General features: G+C 40.7%; 1 protein-coding gene across 6 annotated transcripts in view; it reads right to left on the bottom strand.

The window, feature by feature from the left end:
- Positions 1-22,944, bottom strand: part of LOC112104177 (arf-GAP with GTPase, ANK repeat and PH domain-containing protein 1) — a 645,071-nt gene that overhangs the window by 281,831 nt on the left and 340,296 nt on the right. For all 6 annotated transcript variants that reach the window (XM_024196351.3, XM_024196345.3, XM_024196347.3 and 3 more), the window contains 3 exons: positions 19,065-19,192; positions 12,771-12,926; positions 7,342-7,434 (listed from right to left, as the gene is read on the bottom strand). In XM_024196351.3, the coding sequence (XP_024052119.1) occupies positions 7,342-7,434; positions 12,771-12,926; positions 19,065-19,192 (377 nt within the window). The remainder of the gene's footprint in view (positions 1-7,341; positions 7,435-12,770; positions 12,927-19,064; positions 19,193-22,944) is intronic.

Here is a 22,944-nt window from a genome sequence, read left to right as displayed (position 1 = left end):
CTTCCCAAAACACTCCAACTAGAGAAGCTTAGTAGGAAGCATATGAATCTAAAAAAAAATAAAAATAAAAAAAAATGGCTTGACTGATAAGAGTTTTTAGAAAATTCACTCTCTCTGCAGGAAACAAAGCTTAATTCTCATAAATGTTTTTCCACAGAGAGTAAACTGGGTTATTTTTCCTATTTCATCTTGCATTAACCATTTATCTTAACCTTATTACAACAGCAAAGCCAGTAAAAGCTATAGTAAAGTTGCTTAAGTCTTTCCCTTTTAAGCTCCTATTTCTTAGTTCATAATCTTTCAGAAATTTCAACTTTTTGGCTGAAATTTTTCTGGCTTTTATAGAAATCATTTCCCTGAACTCTGCTTGACTGGCATACAGCTTGGAATACAGTATTACAAGATGCTACACATGTATATCTAAGGTTGCAGGAAGAATCTATTCTTGTATCTGAGAAATAGTATGTGTTCATGTAATTAAAGCATGTATCATAATGCACACACACTGAGGGGAAGAGTGAAATTTATGTGCATCTTTTTTTTTTAATTTTTGAGGTATTAACTGTGCAATCTTATCTTTTAGCATAATTTTGTTTGTTTCTTTGTTTTTAACGGAAAATCATGGAACACACAGCTATTCAGGCCAGTTAACAGGGCGAATGCTACTCTCCAGTTAAGTTTAAAGCTAGCTTCCATCTTAAACCTGATTTTCAGTTCCCCTACATTCCTGAAAAGAAACTGACCTTCCTGAAATTTCACATGCTATATTTCATACTAGAGTAGGGTTACCATACATCCGGTTTTTCCCGGACATGTCCGGCTTTTTGGTAATCAAACCCTGGTCCGGGGGGAATTGCCAAAAAGCCGAACATGTCCGGGAAAAATACCGTCGGCCGGGCACTTCCCCTCCCGCGGCTGCTGTGCTCCTCCCCTGACTCTTTGGCTCTGTTTAAGAGCCGAGTTGCCCGAGCGCTACCGGCTTCGGGCAGCCCCCTTGCCTCCGGACGCTGAGCCGCCGGCCGGGCACTTCCCCTCCCCAGGCTCCAGGGGCGCAGGGTCCAGAGGCATGGGGACTGCCTGAAGCCGGTAGCGCTCGGGCAACTCGGCTCTTAAACAGAGCCGAAGAATCAGGGGAGGAGCAGAGCCGCCGGAGCCCAGGAGGGGAAGTGCCCGGCCAGGGGCGCAGGGTCCGGAGGCATGGGGGCTGCCCGAAGCCCGAGCGCTACCGGCTTCACGGTTTGCCGGGCAGCCTCCAGACCCTGCGCCCCCAGCTGGGTGCTTCCCCACCCGGGCTACAGCTGCGCTGGGGAAGCGCTGGCCGGGGGCGCAGGGTCTGGGGGCTGCCCGGCAAACCGTGAAGCCAGTAGCACTCGGACAGCCCTTTTCACATGGCTGGGAGGGAGGAGGGGGAGTTAGGGCGGAGACGTTGGGGAATGGGCGGAGTTAGGGCGGGAAAGGGGCGGAGTTGGGGCGGGGCCGGAGGTGGGAAAGGGGCGGGGCCAGGGCCCCGTGGAGTGTCATCTTTTTTTATTTTTTTAAATATGGTAACCCTATACTAGAGTAAATTTAGTAAAAATCAGCACAGAAGTTTTCAAATTATTGTGTTTTGAAAAGTTACATGAAGTTCACTATTGGTTAATTTTTGGGGTGGGAAGGTTATTCACAATAGCTTCAAAATGGCTCTAGCGAAACATTCCAAATGGCTGTTTTATTTTGTTGACACTGTTGTGAACTTTTTTTTTTTTTAGTATTTCTGGAGAAGAAAGGAAAGATACTCACTGGAAAACATAATGAAGCTACATTATAAAAAGTATCAAAACAATTTGGGATACCCCACATGAGGATAAACAAAAAAGGGCTTAACTAAGGGCTGGTCTACACTGGGGGGGGGGGGGGGAAACATCGCACGAAACGCAACAACAGCTACGCAAAAAACGTATCTTGGATCGAATTACCTGGGGTCCAGACGGCGCGGGATCGATGGCCGCGGCTCCCCTGTCGACTGCGCTACCGCCGCTCGCTCTGGTGGAGTTCCGGAGTCGACGGTGAGCGCGTTTGGGGATCGATATATCGCATCTTGTTAAGATCGCGATATATCGATCCCGGATAAATCGATTGCTACCCGTCGATACGGCGGGTAGTGAAGACGTACCCTAAGCGCTGGGTTATAAAACGTAGCCATAGGCACGTCCAGCCCATCAGATTAGAGAGCAAGGAAGAACTGGAAACATTAAGATTATATACTGCTTTACAAGAATTCAGTAGATGAAGGGAAGGGCTGTTTGCTTTCTCCCTGGCTGAAGCCAGCTGTGGCAAGCTGGAGTTTTTTTTGGAGAAGACTGATTCTCAATCTCTGCACATTAGACTGGAGTGGAGATATGATCTGCACAACATAATGCACCTTAAGTGGCAAACTGCAACATTCAGGGTTTTCCCTCTCCTTATATTTCCCCCTCCTTATTCAGAAGATTGGTCAGAGCAAGACGTCACTCCTGTGGACCTCGTACCCAACCAGATGTAAATATGTTGCTCATTTAAAGGACTGAGAAACCCACAAAAAGCTTAAGCCAGATCTACACTACATATGTTTGTCAGCATAACTATGTAGGTCAGGGATGTGGTTTGACTGACATTGCTGTGCCAGCAAAAAGCTTTGTATACATGCAATTATACCAGTTTGTTTTGCCAGTGAAGTGGTGGAATAAGCTTTGGCAGCAAAAGCACAGTTTTGCTGGTATATACTGTCCCCCATTGGAGTGTTTTACCTATACAGCATATGAGCATAGCTACACCAGCAAAGCGTTCCCGGTGTAGACCTGGCCTTAGAGAAGAATCAAGGTTGAGGGTGGGTTTCCCTGCAGTCTAACATCCAAAACGAGATTACATTTTCTAGGGAAAAAAAAATCTAGACCTTAAAAAGGTTAGAACATCTGAACATGAACAGATCCTGTCAGTTCCTCCCTGACACGGAATCCTTCACTCACTGATTCACACACCTGATTAACACTGTCCACCCAACCTTAACGTTGCCCTCTAAAACCAGAGAGGATAAAATCCTATTTCTTACTCATGGGATCCATTTCTAATCTCCTAGAAATTTGTGTATTTCCCTCCTATATTTTAGGCGCAGAACACCAAGGCTGGGTAACTATATAATTCAGATGTGATGAAGGACCATCTGGGGGAACAAGGTGGATCCATTAACCCTTTCCTTCAACATTTGAACTTTTTTTACATGGTGTAGAATGCAATCTTTTGCCGGGGGTTGGGGAGACGGGGGAGTCAGAATCCACTGTAACATAATTTCAACCATAATTCTATAGCAAAGTTTTTTTATTTTTTATTTGCAAGCAAGTACTACTGCACAAACACCACCATGAAATTCTCTCCCTTCTCGACAGTGATGACGAGATTAAACTCCTGGAGAAAAGGCTATTTTCTACCTTGCTCCTAAAGCACTGGCTTGCTAGCACATCTGCACATTATTACAGTGATGATTGCCATATAAGAACCAACACAGTGTCAAAAAATAGCATTGACAACAGATCTGAAAAAAAGCATAACGACTATAGGCTTTTAAAGAAGGCCCAATGGCATAATGGAAGACTGCGTGTGCACACGTAAAACTGGCAAAGCCATTACTCACAAGAGCAGTTTAAGGAACGGTCCTGCAGTCACAGGACCTTTAACATAGCTGGAGTCACCGATGGATAATAACCTCTAGTATGAGGCAGTGTTGCAAGGTCACAATTGGGCTAATAGGAGGATAAATACAGGAAAATATGGGGATGAAATAGAATTTTTTTAATACAAGATGATATTCTTGCAACAGAGAGGTTATGAATATTGCAATCTGTACTGCATTCCTGAAGTAAAATGGATTTCTCTTTCTACCTCCGTACCATTTCCTTTTCATTTAAATAAACGAATGCTATATTGGGTGTTGTTGTTTTTTAAACCACTGCATGTAAATGTAAACACAAAGTATTACTCAAGTTCTTACATCTAAGAACCCTCTTTGTTGTCTCTACCTGTCTCTTTCACAATGGCGAAACCAGAAAATAAACTTAAGAGTGAAACTTCTCAGGCAAGATTTTCGAACACTGCTTCTGAGCTACCTCCAAGTGCTTGCAATCTGTAAAGGCTCAGAACAATATAGCCATGTTAGCAATTTACCTAGATGCAGCTGTAATCAAGGATTCAGTGCTGATGAAAAATGACACTCTAAACAATTAGGCAAGTGTGACAGACATCCCATATTCAGGCATCTTTTCCGTATTCAGTGTATGGGAGGGGGGATGAATATGTGGGAGTAGTTACCTGAATAACTTTAAGAAGACTTAGAGAGGACTTAATAGCAAGATCATTCACCACCTTCAGGGTTTCAAGCACTGAATAATATTTTCCAACTTATGACTGACACAAGCTTTGAAAACGAAGCATATGGAGCAAATTAGCTTTAAATAAATTGTGTTACATTTTTAATAAACTGACAGCCTCAAACTAATATCTCTTTATTTTAATGGTTGTTGAAAAATTCTCAGTTTGTATGTCTAGTGTTTCCAATACTTAATGTTTCCAATATGAAAAACTAAGTAGTAGACTCAAAGATTATTTACATCTTATGAAGGAAAATAACTGAAGAAAGAAAGTTGTCAGGCAACCCCTATGGAAAATGAAAAAAACCAGATTAAAATCTGCCAGTCAATTGACAATCTATTCAAAAATAGAAAAGGAATAGAGGGTTCAGATTCCCTTCGCTATCTTTTTTAGATAAAACTAAAGAATTATAGTAAAGACCTACACAAGGACTTAGTATTCAACTAATGCCCTGAACAAGGTGAGGGTCAGTGGTGCCAAAGGTCCTCCCAACACTCACTAGTCTGTAAATGTCAATCTCCACTGGGTAGCATAGGTAAGTGAGCTGCTTTCATACATACACTGATGAAGTGCCCTTGTTTGGCTAAAGTACCAATTTTTTTTTCCCAATGCTTCCTAATTTATGTAACTCAGGCTATGTCTACACTACAAGTACTACAGCAGCAGAGTTGCAGCATCATAGCTACACCACTGTACAATAGACACTACAGTGACGGAAGGGGTTTTTCCATCACTGTAGTAAATCCACCCCCTCAAGAGGCGGTAGCTAGACTGATGGAAGAATTCTTCCATCGACATAGCTACATCTACAGTCGAGGTTAGGTTGACCTGTGTCGCACAGCGCATGAGATTTTTCACAGCCCTGAGCAATATAGCTCGGGCAATTTATGTTTTAGGTATAGACCAGGCCATAGCAACCTCTGATGGGCCTACTGATCCTAAGTGTAGATTACTATCTAAAAAATGGAAAAAAGCCACGTGCCAAATCCTCTGCAAATTCAATCTCCTACTGAGAGTTTGCAGAACTGAAACTCATTGATGGTAAGTGCTGTGATAGAGCAGTGCAATCTTACTTCGCCTTGCTCCCCCAATCCTAGGGTGAACAGGAAAAGTCTTTTGACTAATGACCCACTGGACAGTTGGTTGCTTACACTTAAATATATGATGAATAGGGTTAATAAATGAAAATCCATTCCCCAAAGACGGGGGGTGGGGGGGAGTGACACCCCTCTCAACACCCAGTGGGATAATTATCAGCCACTGGAGTCTTCAAACCAAGAGGTAAGAGTTCTGCGAAAAAGTTGTATGCAGTGGATATTTTATTACATCCCTGCAAGAGATGTTTTTGCTCTGTATATGCATTACCCTAAGAAGAGTCCATTTCAGCTCAGATTCTTCTGACCCTCTCCTCAGTGTAACTGAGCTCTAGAAAGAATGGCACCTGCAATTCTGAATAAATGTGCATCAACAATATTTCTCGGTTCCCCCATTTCTGCTCTTGCATTAAGAGTAGCAGCCCCATTTCACTACATAGTGCTGAAATTTAAAAAAAACTATCTACTCAAAAATATTACTGAGCCTACCACAGCTAATACCATGACAAGTGCTAGAAATGTTTTTCGGGGGGGGAAGGGGGGAGAAGGGGTGGTAGAAAAAGCTCTCTCTCTTACTCCATTCCCCCTCCAGTTCTGGAATCTCCTCCTCTACTTGCAGTGCCAAATGTAGAGTGTATGTGTGCTGGAATCACACAATAGCAACGTGCTTGATTACATTTGTCTACTAAAAATCTATAGTGATAATAGCACACAATTTCACTACCTGAGGTGCCACAAAAACATTTTAAACTGCTTTTTAGAAAAGAAAATGCCACCTACAAGTAGAACTCAAAAGCAAAACGGGAGAAGGTAGGCTTGTCAGTAAGATGACGCCGGGAGGACAGGAGTCCATGCCCAAGCAGGGAAGGGGAAAACTGACCTATAGAAAGCAACAAAAGAAGAATTTGTGGCAGCTGTGAAGGAAGGGAAGAATCTCTTCTTGTCTTTCACTTGGCACCTTTTCTACTAACATAATGGCAACCCACACTTGAAAAGAACTTGCAAGCAGTGCTAACAACCCTGTTTGTAAACTATCCCACACAAATGCTCAAAATGCTCAGCTCTCGCAGCTGCAGGCTTTCAGATTAAATTATATTGAACAAGTCAATTATTCCATTCTGCACTGCAGATTCCAATATTAGCTTTCCCTTATGAAGCAGTGCACACGGTACCAATTGAGCATCCAGTTTCTGGGCTAATGAAAGTGCATCTAGGCTAGTAAAAACAGGCCAAAACAAATCCTTGAATTCAAGTCCTGTTGTGTAATGAGGAAGTTTAATTAAGGCCACAGATTACAGCTGTAAATGTTCTCTTATATAATAAGGTCTAAATGAAACTGAACCTAATCAAAGTTACAATTCCTTCATTAGCAAATTACAAACAAGAGCACACAGCTGACACACCGGCTATGATTATCACAACTAATTGCCTCGTTGTTACAAACCAGCCTGAAACAGTGTTCAGATGTCCGTCTGCAACAGCAAATTAGGGCCACATCAGGCTATTTCTGCTATCACAAGGGGCTCTTGTACAGCGATCTGATTTACCCCTGTCGACTGGCAGCAAACGGCCCAATCAAAGCATTCGCTACAAAGGCAGGCTTTGAAGCCAGCTCAGCCTAGAAACATGCTCCATATGCAGGCCGGCAGACTGCACTTCATTAGGCCTGTTGTCACATTTTCCCTCTTCTTATTCTAATGATCCTATTTTAATACACACAGGAACCTCTCCTAATTGATGTCAAGTGAGTGACTTCCACATTCATCACCAGAGCACATCAAACAAATCTTGGCACACAGGCCCAGCATCATGGTGTTTAAGACCCGAGGTGTGTCTCTAACTATAGGAAAGCAAAAAAGCAGCATACCTGTTTAATTGGGATTGCACGGCCACTTCCAATGCTATCTGTTCTGCTCTCCAGGACTTTCTTCTCTTTGTCTGGATCACTCCCTTTCCGAGACTGCAGAGCAAAATGAAAGTTCACACTCTGTTAAACATTTCAGTTGACACAGAGGGGATGACCTGTTGAAACCATTGTTTTGAATGTCTATTTTGAAATAAAAGAAAGATCTTAAAATGGTGCGACAATCACATCATCTTGTTTATTTTCCCCCTAAGGTATCTTCCCAATACTTTCCTCCTCCACCCACATTTGAAAAGTTGTTAAGTTTTGAAGTGCTCATATTTCCATTACTGGAAACCAAGAGGTCAGATAGGAAAATAATGCCTACCAGGAGAACACATTTCAGAAACCGCCTCTAATAGCTTCAAGGAAGAAAGAGGGTTCTAGCTTCCTACTAAGAAACCCTACTACATAAATGTAGATATTTAAGTAATGTCTGAATGGTTCAAAATGCTATTAACTACTCAGCTGTGTGGTTTTATGATGCACTCTTGATTATATCAAGTTTCATTTTTTCCCCTATTTCTTTTGAATGGTTAGAAAATAGTAACATCAAAATCAACCTAGCGGCCGATGCTGGAAAAATCCATTCTGTTTTGGCAAAGCATAAGAGTACTGAGAAGCAAAATCTGGAATGTGGAGAGAGAGAGAGAGAGAGAGGAGTTTAAAAACAAGTCTGTAAATTGTTTTATTATTATGTTCTGTAAATGAAATATGAGCTCCACCTATTCAAGAATTGTTTTAGGGGCTGGGGATTTGCAGTGTAATTTTGTCTGGCCATTAAGTAAACACACTGAAATTGAAAAAGTACCCTAGATCCTTGTTCTTTACAGTGTGAGATGCTCAAGCACAATGATTTTCTGACAGATTTATTTTATTCTGAGAGAAGGATCTGAGAGTCATCCTCCTTAATAACTGTGCTGACAAGTGACAACTTCACTCCATTACTTTCCAATGGGAACATTACTCACATAAAATTGAAAATGGGGAAACATTTTCATGTGGGTTTCAAATCGCCAAGGATATATGAAATGAATACACTTGTGGTGTCCAGCGCCACAATGGAGAGCTAATGAAAACTAGAGTGATGCAAGATGCTGCTTTGGATTTTCAATACAGTTAAAAAGAGATGTCAGAACAGATACTGAAAATAGGGGCGTAGATTAGAATCATGTATAGAATTACACTCATTTTCCATATTAGGTTAGCCAGCCGGTGAAGGGATACAAGGAAGGAAGATCACCCAACGCACTTGCCTTGAGGGGGAAAGAGAGAAAGCAGATTCCAAGTAACAGCATTCTACTAAGCACATGAACCTAGCAGGGGACCTGTGCTTTTCCTGACTCTGTGCGAGTAGGCTCCTATCACTAGTTACTGTGGTTCAAGGTTGTGAAAGACATGCCAGGGAATTAAATAAAGAATAATTGAGAGAAAGCAAAACAAGTGGGACGGATGAGATCCAATTTCCAGGATAACTAACCATTGCTTCTCTTCCCTAAAATAGATTTCAGGAAGCTAGCCAGTCCATCCTTTAAAAGGGACATTATTAACTTGATATATTTTAAATCTATCTGATTTAAAAAAGAAAAACAGTTTCTAATGGAGCACACTTTAAGTACTATGTCCTGATTTAAAAAAAATAATCTGTAAATACAATGGTTTTTCTGCTCCCCTATACATCTTTATAAGGGCCTTTTCCGCAAGGGAGTAATTAATTGAATATAAAGGGGAAGCAGTGAAAGTGACTGTACACTAGGTGCTGTCAAATGCACAAAGTAAACATAATAGATTTTTTTTGCTAGTCTATTAGCTAGTTATAATAAATGTAGCTATTATTTTTAACTATGGTAAACACACCATTTTCAGACAAATGCAGATTGCAATTTGGAAAAGGTTCTTTAACTCATCAAATTGTGCCAATGCGGTACCGAGATCCCTAAACAGTGATGCGTCTTATATGCTGCAGTATACAGAAACAGAAGTTGACAATGCAGTGGCAGCATTCATAATGAATTCTCTCTGTTTAATAGTTCACACACTTTCCTCAGTAGTTCTACTAAAATTTCATTAAGGAAGTATAAAAATATAACACCACATAAATGATGGACCAAACACCACCTTGCACTGGCATTCTATGTGGTCCATTGGTACTTTGGATCAGACACAGCCTGGACAGAACTACAGTAGAACCCGAATATCTAAACTTAATATCCTATCACAATCAGTTATTCAGAATATTCTCTCTTTGGTGCAGGAAGTGTTTTATTATGCATGTGTACAGCACCTTCTACAATGCAGATCCAACCCTGATTGGGAAGTCTGGGTCTTACCAGAATATATGGAGAAAGGGGTCTAGGTAGCACAATGGGTTACATGTACTAATCTTTAAGTGCCACTTCAGTGATGCAGAGGTATCAATTTTAATTTAGAATCACTATAAAGTCACTCTTAAAATTGTGCAGTAACATTATATAATAATGATATAACTGATAGTTAAGTTCATACGAGAAATCAGATGCTTCTACTGACATCCCATTGGCTGGAGTCTCATTCAAATCAGGTCTGTAATCAGAGAAATAGTTACTATTACTATCCAAAACCTGGCTTTGGATAGAATTTGTCATATAGGTTGAAGTACACCCTAGGCAGAAAACCTATGCATATCTTAAATCCTAATATGAGATCTACAAACTGATGAATTTCATCCACTAATAGTAAATACAAAGTACAAGACACTTGCAGAAATGCTGCATTTATTGATCTGTTATGCTGCCGACGGAAAAAATAAACACTGCAACAACTGATATAGAAAGTTGATGTATAGTGAAGATGTGAGAAGACCAGTTGCTGCATATACAATACTGTAAGGACTATTTTTTAAATTCTTCAAACCCATCCTCACTCTAAACACATAAATAGGCATGAGGTCACATGATCCATTTATCATTTAAAACCATTTGGTAGAAGGGTTCCCCACCAATGTTAACTGAAAACTATATGTGGGGGGAGGGGGAGAACATATCCTGGCTGACAACCAGTGTCAAGTTTAGTAAAATTGAAATGACTAAGATCCATCCAATTAAACCCTTGCCCCCCACCAAAAAAAAAAAAACCAGAATTTTCTTATGTTTCTTATGTTACAAAACTGCAGTAAGAACTGAATCCTTGTTCCTCACCACAGTACTAACGGAAAAGTATTTGCCATCTATTCACTCAATAATATTATTCCAAGTGGCTAGATAGTTGGCATTATTTCCAAGGCATCCGTGGTTTTACACAAAGTTATTGTAAAACACTGTAGCATGTAGTACTACATAATTAAATTACCTTCCATGTGTCACACAAGTAGATCGCTTTAAAAGGTGTCTAAAACTAAGATATTTATACAAACTTTTATGCCAATTACCTATTACTGGACAGCAATGAACTTTCAGGATTATAAGAGGTTTCCCCTCCAAAATAAAGGTTTATGCAGAGCCAATAATTAAACAAATGTTAAGTATTATTCAATATCAATAGTGTAATAGTTAATACAGGGGTTTATCAATGAAAACTAAAGGTTTTGTTTATTATGATTACAGAATATATATATTTTTCCCTATAAAACATTTAAAACTTTAAAATACTGGTTTTTTGGCAAATAGATTTTTAGTCAGTTGGCTTATGGCAGACAGAGGCTACTTTACATGTTCTTTTATAACTCTCTCCTTGAAGATAGGAAAGGCATAAAAAACCATTTATGCATCTCTTCTGCCTATTCCAGCTTTAGGCCATCCTTGGTTTTCTAGATCACCACACATATAACCATCCTCACTGTATTCTATTCATATTTAGAACAAGAGCAAGCTGGCAGGCTTTTCTAAATGGAGCTGTAACAGTTTTCAGTTGTGAGTACTTTCAAATTTATTATCCTGCATTCAGTTCCTAGGATGACACTGACATCTAGTGGAGTTTAATAATTCACAAGATCTAAATTTAAAACTCAAAACAGACCACTTTATAAAAGGTCAGAACACAATTGCTGACAAGCTTTCAGATACCGTTATTTTTTAAAATGCTTTTGTAATATCTAGATATTAATCCATTACAATTTTAACTACTTGTATGATGTTCTAGGGCTTGTCTATATAACAACTTTAAACGGATTGTGTAACAGGTTGGTACTAAACAGGATTTGTGTCCAGTATGGTTTATACTCAGTAACCATGGTAGATAACAGTGTTTTGCACTCACCAAAGGTCTAGGCTGGCACATGTGTCTTCTTATAAATAATTCAGCACACTGTTTTTCTAAAGACCCCCCTAGCTGTATGCGCAACCAGTCTGGTCCCTTCTTCCTCCCAGCCAGGGTTCACCTCCCTACACACAACTAGTGGTGCTCTGTGTATGTTCCTCAGGTACTGTGTCCCTTGATGAGGCAGTATGGGACTTTTTCCCAGAAGGCACAGACACAAACACAGTGAGGTAGGTGTGGGTGTATGAACTTGACCGACAGATGGCTGTGATGAGAAAAGAATCTGTGTGTGGACACAAGTCAACTCTGTTATAACCCTGTCCGAAGAGAGTTTTAAAGCTAAGTACAAAACCACAATGGAATACTCTTAACACAACCACAATACTAAACACATTAAAATTCTTTAATTATTTACATTTCCCTAAATATTTATGCAGGAACATAAGAACTGCCATACTAGATCTGATTAATGTTCCACCTACTCCACTTTCCTGTCTCCTACAGTGGCCAATGTCAGATGCTTCAGAAGAAAATACACATAATTAGGATCTCTCCCAGAACTAAAAGAATGTGATGAAGAAACATGAATTGAGATATTGTATTTTTAAGCCAGTATGGAACAGTTTAGTTTTCTGGTACTATGTATAATTCACCTTGCAGAGACCCCAGCTGAGAATTTTCTCTCAATATATACTGAATGCTTCCACAATTGAAATCAGTAGTTTTTTTCCTGATCAGTTGGTTTGGACCAGAGGTCCAGATTTCTCATTACTAACTCAGAAGGTGACAAAACTGGAGAATTTAGGCTTGAACAGAGAGGCCTGGGAACGAGTCATGTATCTATGATATGGAATGTTTAACCTGCTGGGGCTTTATAACATATTGCAGAAACTTCAGAATATCCTGAACAGAAGCTGTTCCACTAGTAAATGATCAGTTTCATAACAGTGAAATACCTGGACCATGTTAGGAAACTTCATCGTGTCTAAATGAGTTTTCCAACATAAAGGAAAACCTCAAAAATCTTCAGATTTTTGCCTTGAAACTAGTGGAATCTTCCTGGCACTTCTATTTAGACTAGACTAGCTTGGCTTAGCAGGATCTAAGTTTAGTCAGTAGTCAACCTTAAACAGCAACATTTTCTTCTCTGGCTCACTCACCGTGAAGAGGTTGGAGCGGCGCTTGGACTGTTTACGAACGGGTGTTGGAGTGTTGGCAGTGGGAGGAACATCAATCCGTAGCTCCTTCTGACTGGTGCTTGGAGTTGATGGAACAGAGGAGGAATAATCACTTAAGCTCCCTCCTCCATTACTGGTCTGCAATGATTAAAGTTAGTTTTAACAGTGTTATGCTGCTTTCAAGCAACCTGCAATTCACAGCATTATCTACTTAATCCTCAAATGGAAGAATGGTGTCTTGGCTTACAAAATTAGTGATACCTATCCTAGGAGCACTTGATAGCACTGTTAAACTTTTTTTTTAAAAATGCCATTTCCATTTACATCAGAGAAAAATCAGATGTTTCTGCTGCTAAGGTAGATACATTTTTATCTTCCACAATGTGACAAATTGGGTTAAAAATTTGTTTCGGTATACTATAAAGCAATACATTTTTCAAGACCTATTAAAAATAAAAGCTTAATTTTCCTACTTCAAGTTTGGTAGACACTTGGAGCCACATTCACGCCTGGTTATATGCAGAAACATTCTTAGGTCTTGCTTTCAGCCAGAGAGCAGGTACAGATTTCAAGTTAAGTTTAGAGACCTCCAGAGATGCATTTTATGCTCACCCCACTCACGTTCCTACACTGCGCCTTGCATACTAAAGTCAATTCTTTCAAAAATGAACAGCAATCCCGCCAAAAAAAATTGAAATGTAAAATTTATATATAGCAAAATGTTACAGAAACCACCCAACTAAGCAGAGGCGTTTCTAAATGGAGCTGAGTGAGTGCTAATCCATGGGGATATGCCTCTTCAGACAACAAGAACTATGGGTAATTTCTTTTCTTCAAAGATAACAAATCCCATTGGATTTTCACTCTTGCAGACAAAGTCACAAAGGAGGATTTTAAAATAAAACAGAACAAAACCTAAAATAATCTGTAATCAGCAAAAAAAACAATGAAATGCCTTGAAGTATGAAAGTAGTGAAATTTTTCTTTAAATTTTTGAGGACTAAATTATAACATAAGCAGCAATGGTAAGATTACAGTATCATCTAGAAAGTACAAAAGATGGATTCATTTCAATAGAAGAAGGACATAGTGAACAGAACTCCAGACGGATATGGAGCTTGGGGAGTGGGCTCCAACACTGATAATTTAACCCTGGATTCTTGCCTAGATTCTAAGAAAACACTTGGGAAGTGCGTGTAAGCCTGTGTGGCTACTTAATTCCGAGTCTACTAGGTAAAGCTGACTTGCCCAGAATGGAATGAGCCTTGACATGATTTTCAAGCAGCAGCCCTCCCAGACAGTAACAATGAAAAATGAAATCAGATAGACTTTGAAATGATATGCTTGGTAACGTTAGAATCTAATGCATTGTCAAATGAAACAAAAAGCTGGGTGGCATTTTAAGGCCTTCTGTTTGCTCCAGATAAAGCCTAGGGACCTTTTCACATCCAGATTGTGGAATAGTAACTTGCTGGGATGAGCATGCAGGCATAAGATAAATATCTGCAAGGACAACAGGTTCATTGAAGTGAACTGCAATCACCAGCTATGCAAAGGATTTAGGACACATCTGTATGGATGGCTATTCTTCGCAGAATATAAGATATGTGTCACCGAAGTCTCATACCATAAAATGAAGTCACACATCTGGAAGTTAACCTTCCACATAATAAACCTGAGCCAACAGGTATCAAGTGGCTCCAAATCCGTCTGATTAGGACTTCATTAACCACCCACTGCAGCAGGGTCATTTAAGTGTCTCACGTCCTGTACAAACCCAACAGAAAAACTGGTCTAACTTTGACATGTTCATTGCAGCCAAAAACAGTTATCAAATGAACAATGAAGAAATTTGTCTTCTACTCAGACAAATGAAGAGATTGTTCAAGAGTTTCCACAGGGGCCTTTACACACTGGAATGCTAACCTTTTCAACTTTTAATCTTCTTCTTTAGGATCCTTTCAAGAAGCCAGATGGCTCTGAAACACCTGCCCAAAGGGCTATTTATCTGGATCATTATCCTCCTCCAGGGCCATGTGGATGGGGAGAGAAATTGTCAGCTCTGCTATTGAGCAGAGTGCCCTGTTCTGAGTCACCAATTTCAGCCAGCTCCCAAAGATGATGAGTTTCCTTATTGCCATCTCTAACAAGATTGAGAACTATATCTGCCTTGGCAAACATGGGGTTAATAAGATCAACTTTTGTCTCTCCCAAGACTGGTTAGGAACTGCTGTTGCTGGAGATATTGATGGGAAGGCATAGGCAGTTTTACTTCCATATTGTTGGTGCCACTAGGCATAGCTACCAGGTAACTCGGGGAAGTGGAAGGCCATAAGTGCCGATGAAACTCCCCTGCTCTGGGTCTAAGTGAGCCACAGTAACTCCATCTTGTGAACTTTAACCAGCCTCCATGCTAGCAGCCTAATGCTGAAGCAGAATATGTAAAGGTTAGCTTTTTAGCAGACAGCTGCAGTTTCGCTCGCACTAACAGAAGCAGTAGTGATAACAAGGGGGGGGGGGAAGGCCAACTATGTAGAGCTTGCAAGGTCGAAGATAAACATGCAAACGGGAACTTTTCTAACAAGCCACAATGTGTGCCTGCTGTAACTGCTCGGGATGGGAGGGGTAGGAGGGAGAAACCAGAACAAAGGCTTACACAGAAACAGCTTGGAATATAAAATGGGACACTTGCTTGTATTTGCTGCGCTTGACTTGAGACATGCTGGTCTCCTAGTGCCTATTCAGAGCTCTTGAATAAACTTGGTTTGCTTCTCCACCCTGGTGTGTCTATTGGTGCGACGCACACTGGGCAACGAACCCTGTTGCTCCCTCGGGGACCTCTGGGCCGGCAACAATATGAAGATGGCATCTCCAGTGTATGCAAGAGGTGGTCTTTTCCTGATGCCTTGAGTAGATACTAGTAGCTGTTTGTTCAGGTCAATTACATGTGATAAAAGATTTAATACACTATTAATCCCCAGTTAAGGGACCATTCACTCAGGCCCATTCCTGGCTGCTTCATCTGCATTTACACTTTCCTTCCTTGGCAGGAAAGGGGCCACCAGGAATGCCTTGTGGGACAGAGCTCACACGCACAGTGGAAAGGCTTCGGGATATATAGTGTGATATTCTCCTTTATTCACTGGAAACATGGTAACCTGATTGCATAGTTTGATCAGGCCACCAACTTTTCAGAGTATTGTACTAAGCCTCTGAAGGTCCTTGGTGAATCTAAAAATACCCGGATCTCCAGGATATTTATGAGAAGACTTTACACTTGGAGAGACCGAGTGCTCCAAGTACGATGGACCCTCTGAGTGAGCTCCTCAACTGAATAACGATTCAGTTGCTGTTTGTACAGTTCGAGTTTAAAGAATCTGGAATTCAAAACCTAACTGACTATTGTCCCTGAACTGCAACCAAATCAGAAAGGCTCATATATCAATCCACCTCCTTGATGTAATTTGACCATGTAGCTTGAGATTACCAATAACCATGATAAAGTAAGGCTGCCTCACATACAGACATGCCATGGACACTGCCAATACATCTGTGACCATCAAGCCACTCAAACTTTGTAACATGATTCTTGCCAATGCCTGCTGGTGACAAAGATAAACGCTTTTTCTCATACTGTGTTTGGGAAGAAAGGACAAATTAAGTCAAAGCTCCCAGACTCCAATCACAGCTCCTGTATACTCCCACGTGTCTTCTGGTGACTATCTGGGAGGTCAGACAATTTACTTTGAAGCACAGTGACACCAGCATCCCAACAGTGGCTGGGTTGAACCTCGTATCCCTTCGAGATTGACGGATTATTCAAATACTACAACATATTCATTTGACATCTTGTGCAGGTAAGTTGCTATCACTAAGTACTTCATAACAAGCAATGCGGATGCCAGGCCAGAACAGTATTGGCAGCAATGTTACAATATTATGAAACTGAAACTCTCCTGTCTGAGAAGTGTGCATGTAGCTAGTTGTCCCCTCTGTAGTGTCTAGAAGAAATATGACCACCCCAGCAACACAATTGTTAATTATTTCCTAGCAGACAGTGAATGTATTCTCTAGATCTAACATAGAACAAAGTCTTCCTGGGTTTTAAGGCACCTGGAAGTATTTGGAATAATATAATAAACTTCTTTTGATAGCACGGATTTGATGATATTCTTTGCCAGGACAAATTCAGTTTCCTGCATCTTCTATTATTGAGACAATAGAGTTTGAGTATATTCTTTGGAGGGTGGGAGGGTGAGCCCATTTCCACAGATCAATTTATGTCCTTTGCCTAAAGGTTTTGTAGTTTATAAGCAAAATGTTGCCTTTGCCAACTTGGGCATCCCACTGGTCACAGTTTACAGCCTGAAAACACCACACCACAAAAGTCCAGCCAGTTTCAGCCACAGCCAGTGACTACCACACATCCAGAGTATCCTCAAGGAAAATGGGTTTTTCTCCACTGCCTCTGCAAGAACCAGGCTGCAACGAGGATGCTACCAGACCTTCAGTAACCAGCCCAAAAGACAATTTAAGGGCACTGCAAATGTATTTGACAATGGAATTTGAGTCAGACACTTACCAAGCCCAGTCCTAGACATTTTCTAGATAAACAAATTAACTCAAGTTCAATCTTCCCTCAATAAAGTCCAGGTGCCTGCTCCTCTCTCTATATCTCGCCGACAACCTTTGGGGTGTGGCAGGGCTTCTCCCTCTTATCAGGGAGTTGCTTTACCATTTCTTCCTCCAGCTGCGGGTACTGGGGGAAAGGAGAGCAGCATACATATGAAGCTCCACAAAAACCCAGACAGTCTGAAAATATCCTGGCAAAAAGACAGCTGATGTGTCCAACAAAAATGAAAAATATTTAGTCAGAGCATTTTATTAATGGAGATTAACGAAAGGCTCTATCAACTGCTACAGTGGCCAAAAACATTTTATGAACTGAATGCCATCCCTGAGCTAGGACAGCATCTGACACTGCTAATAGCAGCAAAAGAGGAAGTGACCAGCAACATGGATACCTGACTGGTTGGGGGGAAGGGAAGGGAAGAGAAAATGAGAGAGGCGCACAACTGTGGGGCCTCGAAAGGTTCAAAGTATGAGTCCAATGGCAGCTCTCGCATAATCTCACATTAGGTGGATGGACATGAGTGGGAATCCAATGAACCATACACTTTTTGAGAAGTATTTATTCTCCGCCTTTCAAAATGATTAGAAAAAAAGGAAAAAGCCCAACGTTACAAAGAAGCAGTAAATACTGCAGAAACATTATGCATATTAGGATACTGTTCTTAAATATCTCTTAATTTTTAGTTTATTTTTCTCTTGCCTTTCATATCTGTATTGACGTTGAATAGTGTTGTGTTAAGCTGACAAAAGCAAGGAAACAATTAAACTTGCCTACTCCTAATGTTCCTAAATATTTCAACAGAATGGAATTTTCATTCAAAATGGCACCAAACAAGATATTACAAAAATAAATATTGCAAGACAATGTTGCACTACGTTCACAATCTATTTTAAGATCTTTCAAAATATCAAATACAGTTAGTACAAGTAAGATTATAATGTACACTTTTCAGGAAATTAAATTTAGATACTGGGGAAAGATTCACTAGCATACGAAGTATGGGATTGTTACGAGCGTTAAATGTAATGCACGTATCAAGTTTGTATACATTATAATATTGATTGCAAATTAGTAATGCATTTCAGCATAGAAGGCAGCAGTTTAATTTTTTACCTAGTACTTGCTGGCTGTCAAACAATTTACTGCAATGTAAATAATTCAGCAAACATTCACAGTAATGTCACTAAAGGTGTATGGTTTCAATTGAGCACAGGAGAGATGGGTAATAAAATTGAATGGTGGTGCCAAATTTGAGACTGAAGTGTGTTAACTGTTGAGATGTACCAACTACTGTTCAGTGTATGATTAAACCAGGGCAATGACCAAACCACTGTAAGCTAATTAAAAAAGCAGAACAGCAAATCTTGTGACTATAACAATCCCTCCACTCATACCAGCAGGCTGCAGAACATAACCAGCATGACCAAGGATTGTTTTAAAGCCAATTCCCAATAAAAATGTTTTGTCACAGCAGTTACTTAAAGCAAAGTCGAGCCAATTATGAACACACTGTTTTATACTAGAGATCACAGTAAGCTTTTAGAAAAATCTAACTGCTGACAAAGCAGCAAAAAAAGTAATGGCTCTAAATGCACTCTAACATTCCATCATTTTCTTTTCAAATGAAACATTTCATTCGGTACCTGGCTGATATGTACAGCAGAAACCTGGGCAGAACACACAGACGAGTGACTTGGAGAGTTTGGTAAAGATTTGCAGGGGCCTATTGAAAGCTGCTGTTTCTTCCTTGTTGCCACAATCTTCTGGGCAACTAAAAAACAAAAACAAAAACAAGAGATAAGCATGTAAATGATTAAGCAAAAGAGTTAGGCTGCAAGGTATCACAATTCAAACGTGCACAGAACACAGACAGGAAACAATTCTACACTACTAATCTTCAAGGTCTGATGTCCTAAAATGGAAGGTGTTACGTCACAAAAATCTAAGCTGGCAGACTTTATTCTTTTGTTCTTCTGTGGTGTGCTCATCATTGAGTCTCTTTGCATTTATTTCAGTCAATGGATATTTGAAAGTCAGCTTCAGCCATCTAAAACATAAGGAAAACTTGAAATTCTTACCCATTTCTGATAATGGGCAGCGCTTCAATGGTTCTTATAATAAAGGAAATGTTAGAGCATGCTAGCTGCGTTAAGTATGGTTTTAGCTTGTCTAAACTTGTAAGTAAACACAGACAAAGGTAGGGTGTAAATTTGAAGTGTAATAGCTGTTCCTGAATAACTCCATGAGTGTGCACTCTTACTCTGAAACAAGAGTGCCCTACTCCATTCTGCTAAACACAAACAAGGCACTCTTGTTCCGTAATAAGAGCGTCCACACATGGAGTTATTAGGAACAATTACATAGGAACCCATCACGTGGAAATAAACCCTTAAAGAATCCTGGTAAAAACACCTTTGTCGTGCCTTTACTAACACACTGGTGCAGGGTTACTAATTGATAACGGTTATGGAAATTTCTACTATATGTGCAACCCTAAACAGCATAGAATTCTTGAAAATTCACTGTTAATACTTGAAAACCTGAGATGCTCACTGCATAAACATTAATATTTATATAATGAACACAGCATCACTCCTGTTTATTAAACCAGTTTTAAAACAGGGCTACCATATACCACTAACTTTGTCATGTTCATTTTTATAATTTCACCTTTTCCTGTTTATTTCCTATAGTAACTAAAATATTTCATTTGAAAGAGGGGATTAAAGGGTAATTTGTTACAGAACATAGCTACAGAAACAGTGCTCCATAATGAACTATATGTTGTGAAGAGGTTAATATTTCCTCCTATATGGGGAGGGGAAGCGAAGAATGGGGAGTGAATCGGAGTAAAGTGAAAACACAGTTATGGACGAATCTCAGACTAAAACTGTTGTAGAATGATACTTTATTTCATTTACCCCTATTTATTCTGTTTCTCAGCTGGAATTAAGGAAAGGAAAAGGAGAAACCACCATTGCCCTGATTTTCATAGGTGCAAAAAATCTAGAGCTCCTATGAACGTGAATGAAACGTGTGGATCAAGAATCAGGCCATGTTGGCCAGTCAGCTTCCTGAAAACCACCACCAGTGGCTAGGAACCAAAATTTTGGAACCCCTGCATTACTATATTTAATAAATATTCATTTTAAACTATTACAAAAGGTTAGTCAGTGGGAATGATCACTAGCTACTGTGTCAAAATGGGAGGAAGGGCGGAGGGAGAGTGAGAAAGAGACTTAGAACTTCCAAAACACCCCAATGAGGTCAGCCACATAAGGAGCAGTTACTTACCATGTACCATAACTGAGTTCTTCAAGATGTGTGGTCTGTATTCAACTGTGGGTGCACATGCGCTCCATGCACCTGAGACCAGAAGACTTTTTGCTAGCAATGTCCGTTACTCTATGCCTGCACCCTTCTTCTCCTCGTGTGCCACTCCAGTTCCTTCTCTACAATGAACTGAATCTAAGATCCAAAGCAGATGGGAAGAGGTATTGGAATATATATATAGCGACCACAAATTTTGAAGAACTCCAGCTAATGTACAAGGTAAGTAACTTCGCTTTCTTCTTCAAGCGAATGCAACTGACAATAGGAACAACTTGCAGCAAAGCTACTGAGGCGGCCTGGCCTTTAGCAGAGCGAGCTTTCACATGTTGCAGCAGAGGAGCGTTTGTCAACTCATAACAGTAGAATGTACCTCGACATCCACTTATAAAGCCTGTGGGAGGGGATTGCTTCCCGTCTCATCCATTCTGAGAATGATACAAATCGTCTAGATGAGTTTTTAAATAGTTTTGTTCTTTGTAGGTAGAACGGCACGGCTAAATGTATGCCCAAGGAGTGAACCCTTCTGTCTTCACTAACGGCATGAGGTTAGGTAGGTTGACTGACTGATTCACACAGAAATCCAAGATCACTTCACATGAGAAAACTTAGGATGTAGCCTCAGAGCCATTTTATCCGTGTGAAAGACTGCATATATGGTGAGCTCCCTGTTAATCCACCCTTCTAGCTGAGGTGATGGCCACTAGAATGGTGACTTTCATGGATAAGTGGGATAAGGAGCATGAAGACAACAGTCCCAATGGAGGTCTTGTGAGTGCTGAGAGGACCAAACTGAAATCCCATGTCAGAATGGGCCTTCTCACAGGTGTAAAAGTTCTAACCAGGCCTTTCAAAAAAGGTACTGTCACAGGAAGGTAAAAACAGGAGTAGTCAGAGGATGACAGGGGCTTATAGCTGCCAAGTGAACCTGAGATGAGCTAATTGAGAGACCCAAGGTCTTAAAGAATAAAAAACACTCCAAAATAATAGGGATGTCAGAGTCCTCAGGAACTGACGATTGTGAACAGATTGAATAAAGTTACACAGCCAAGTGAAAATATTTCCTAGTAGATCCTTTTCTACTATTGTCTTTAAAGTGCTTCCAAGCACGTATTTTCTAGGTTTGATGTCCATCCAAAAAAAACCAGGTTGTCACGTGGAGGGATGCTGGACTGGGATGGTTGATTCTGCCCGTCCTGGGTATGCACTAGAATCTCCCTTGGCCCTGATAGAGTCCACAGTCCCCCCCTACAAATTCTATAGGCTGGATTGGAATCAAAATGGACTTCTCTGTATTTATGCATAATCCCTGTGATTGTAGAAGGTTCGTCAGGGACACAGTTGATGCCAAAGCCTCCTGGTAAAATTTCCTCATCAACAGCCATTTATTGAGGTAGGGGAAAACTTACGACCCGTGGCATTGGCATTGGAAGTGAGCTGCCACTACCAATAGTATCTTAGTAAATCATCTTGGTGATCTCACACCACCAAAGGAGAGTGTCCTGTAGTGGTAGCAGCTCCTGCACATTGTGAGCCTCAGGAAAAAACAGTTACCTACCTTTTGTAACTGTTGTTCTTCAAGATGTGTTGCTCATGTCCATTCCATGTTAGGTATGCATGTGTCGTGTGCACCGCGGCTGAAGATTTCCCCCCTAGTGGTATCCGTAGAGCCAGTTCAGGCACTCTCTGGAGTGCCACGCTCATGCTCCGGTATATGAGGTGCCGCCGGCCCTGCACCTTCTCAGTTCCTGCTTGCCATCAACTCTGACGGCGGGGACAGAGGGCAGGTCATGGAATGGACATGAGCAACACATCTCGAAGAACAGTTACAAAAGGTAGGTAACTGTTTTTTCTTCCTCAAGTGCTTGCTCATGTTGATTCCACGTTAAGTGACTTACAAGCTGTATCCCTAGAGGTGGGCTTGGAGTTCATGGACATGCAGCTTGCAACACAGCTCTGCTGAAGCTGGCATCATCTCTGGCCTGTGGGATGATGGCGTAGTGCAATTCAAATGTATGCACCGACAACCAACTCGCGGCTCTGTAGATGCTCTTAGCAGGCTTGCATATAGTCCGTGATCCAGGAAGAGATCCTTTGAGCAGACACTAGAAGGCCCTTCATCCTGTCCGCTATCACAACAGAAAGCTGTGTTGATTTGTGAAAGGGTCTTGTCCTGTTAATATAAAAGGCTAG

Source organism: Terrapene carolina, unplaced genomic scaffold (genome assembly GCF_002925995.2).
Source record: "Terrapene carolina triunguis isolate 2854851 unplaced genomic scaffold, T_m_triunguis-2.0 Scaffold174, whole genome shotgun sequence".
NCBI lineage: Eukaryota > Metazoa > Chordata > Testudines > Emydidae > Terrapene > Terrapene triunguis.
The sequence above is the reverse complement of the archived record's forward strand: the minus strand, read 5'-3'. Positions and strand labels throughout refer to the sequence as shown.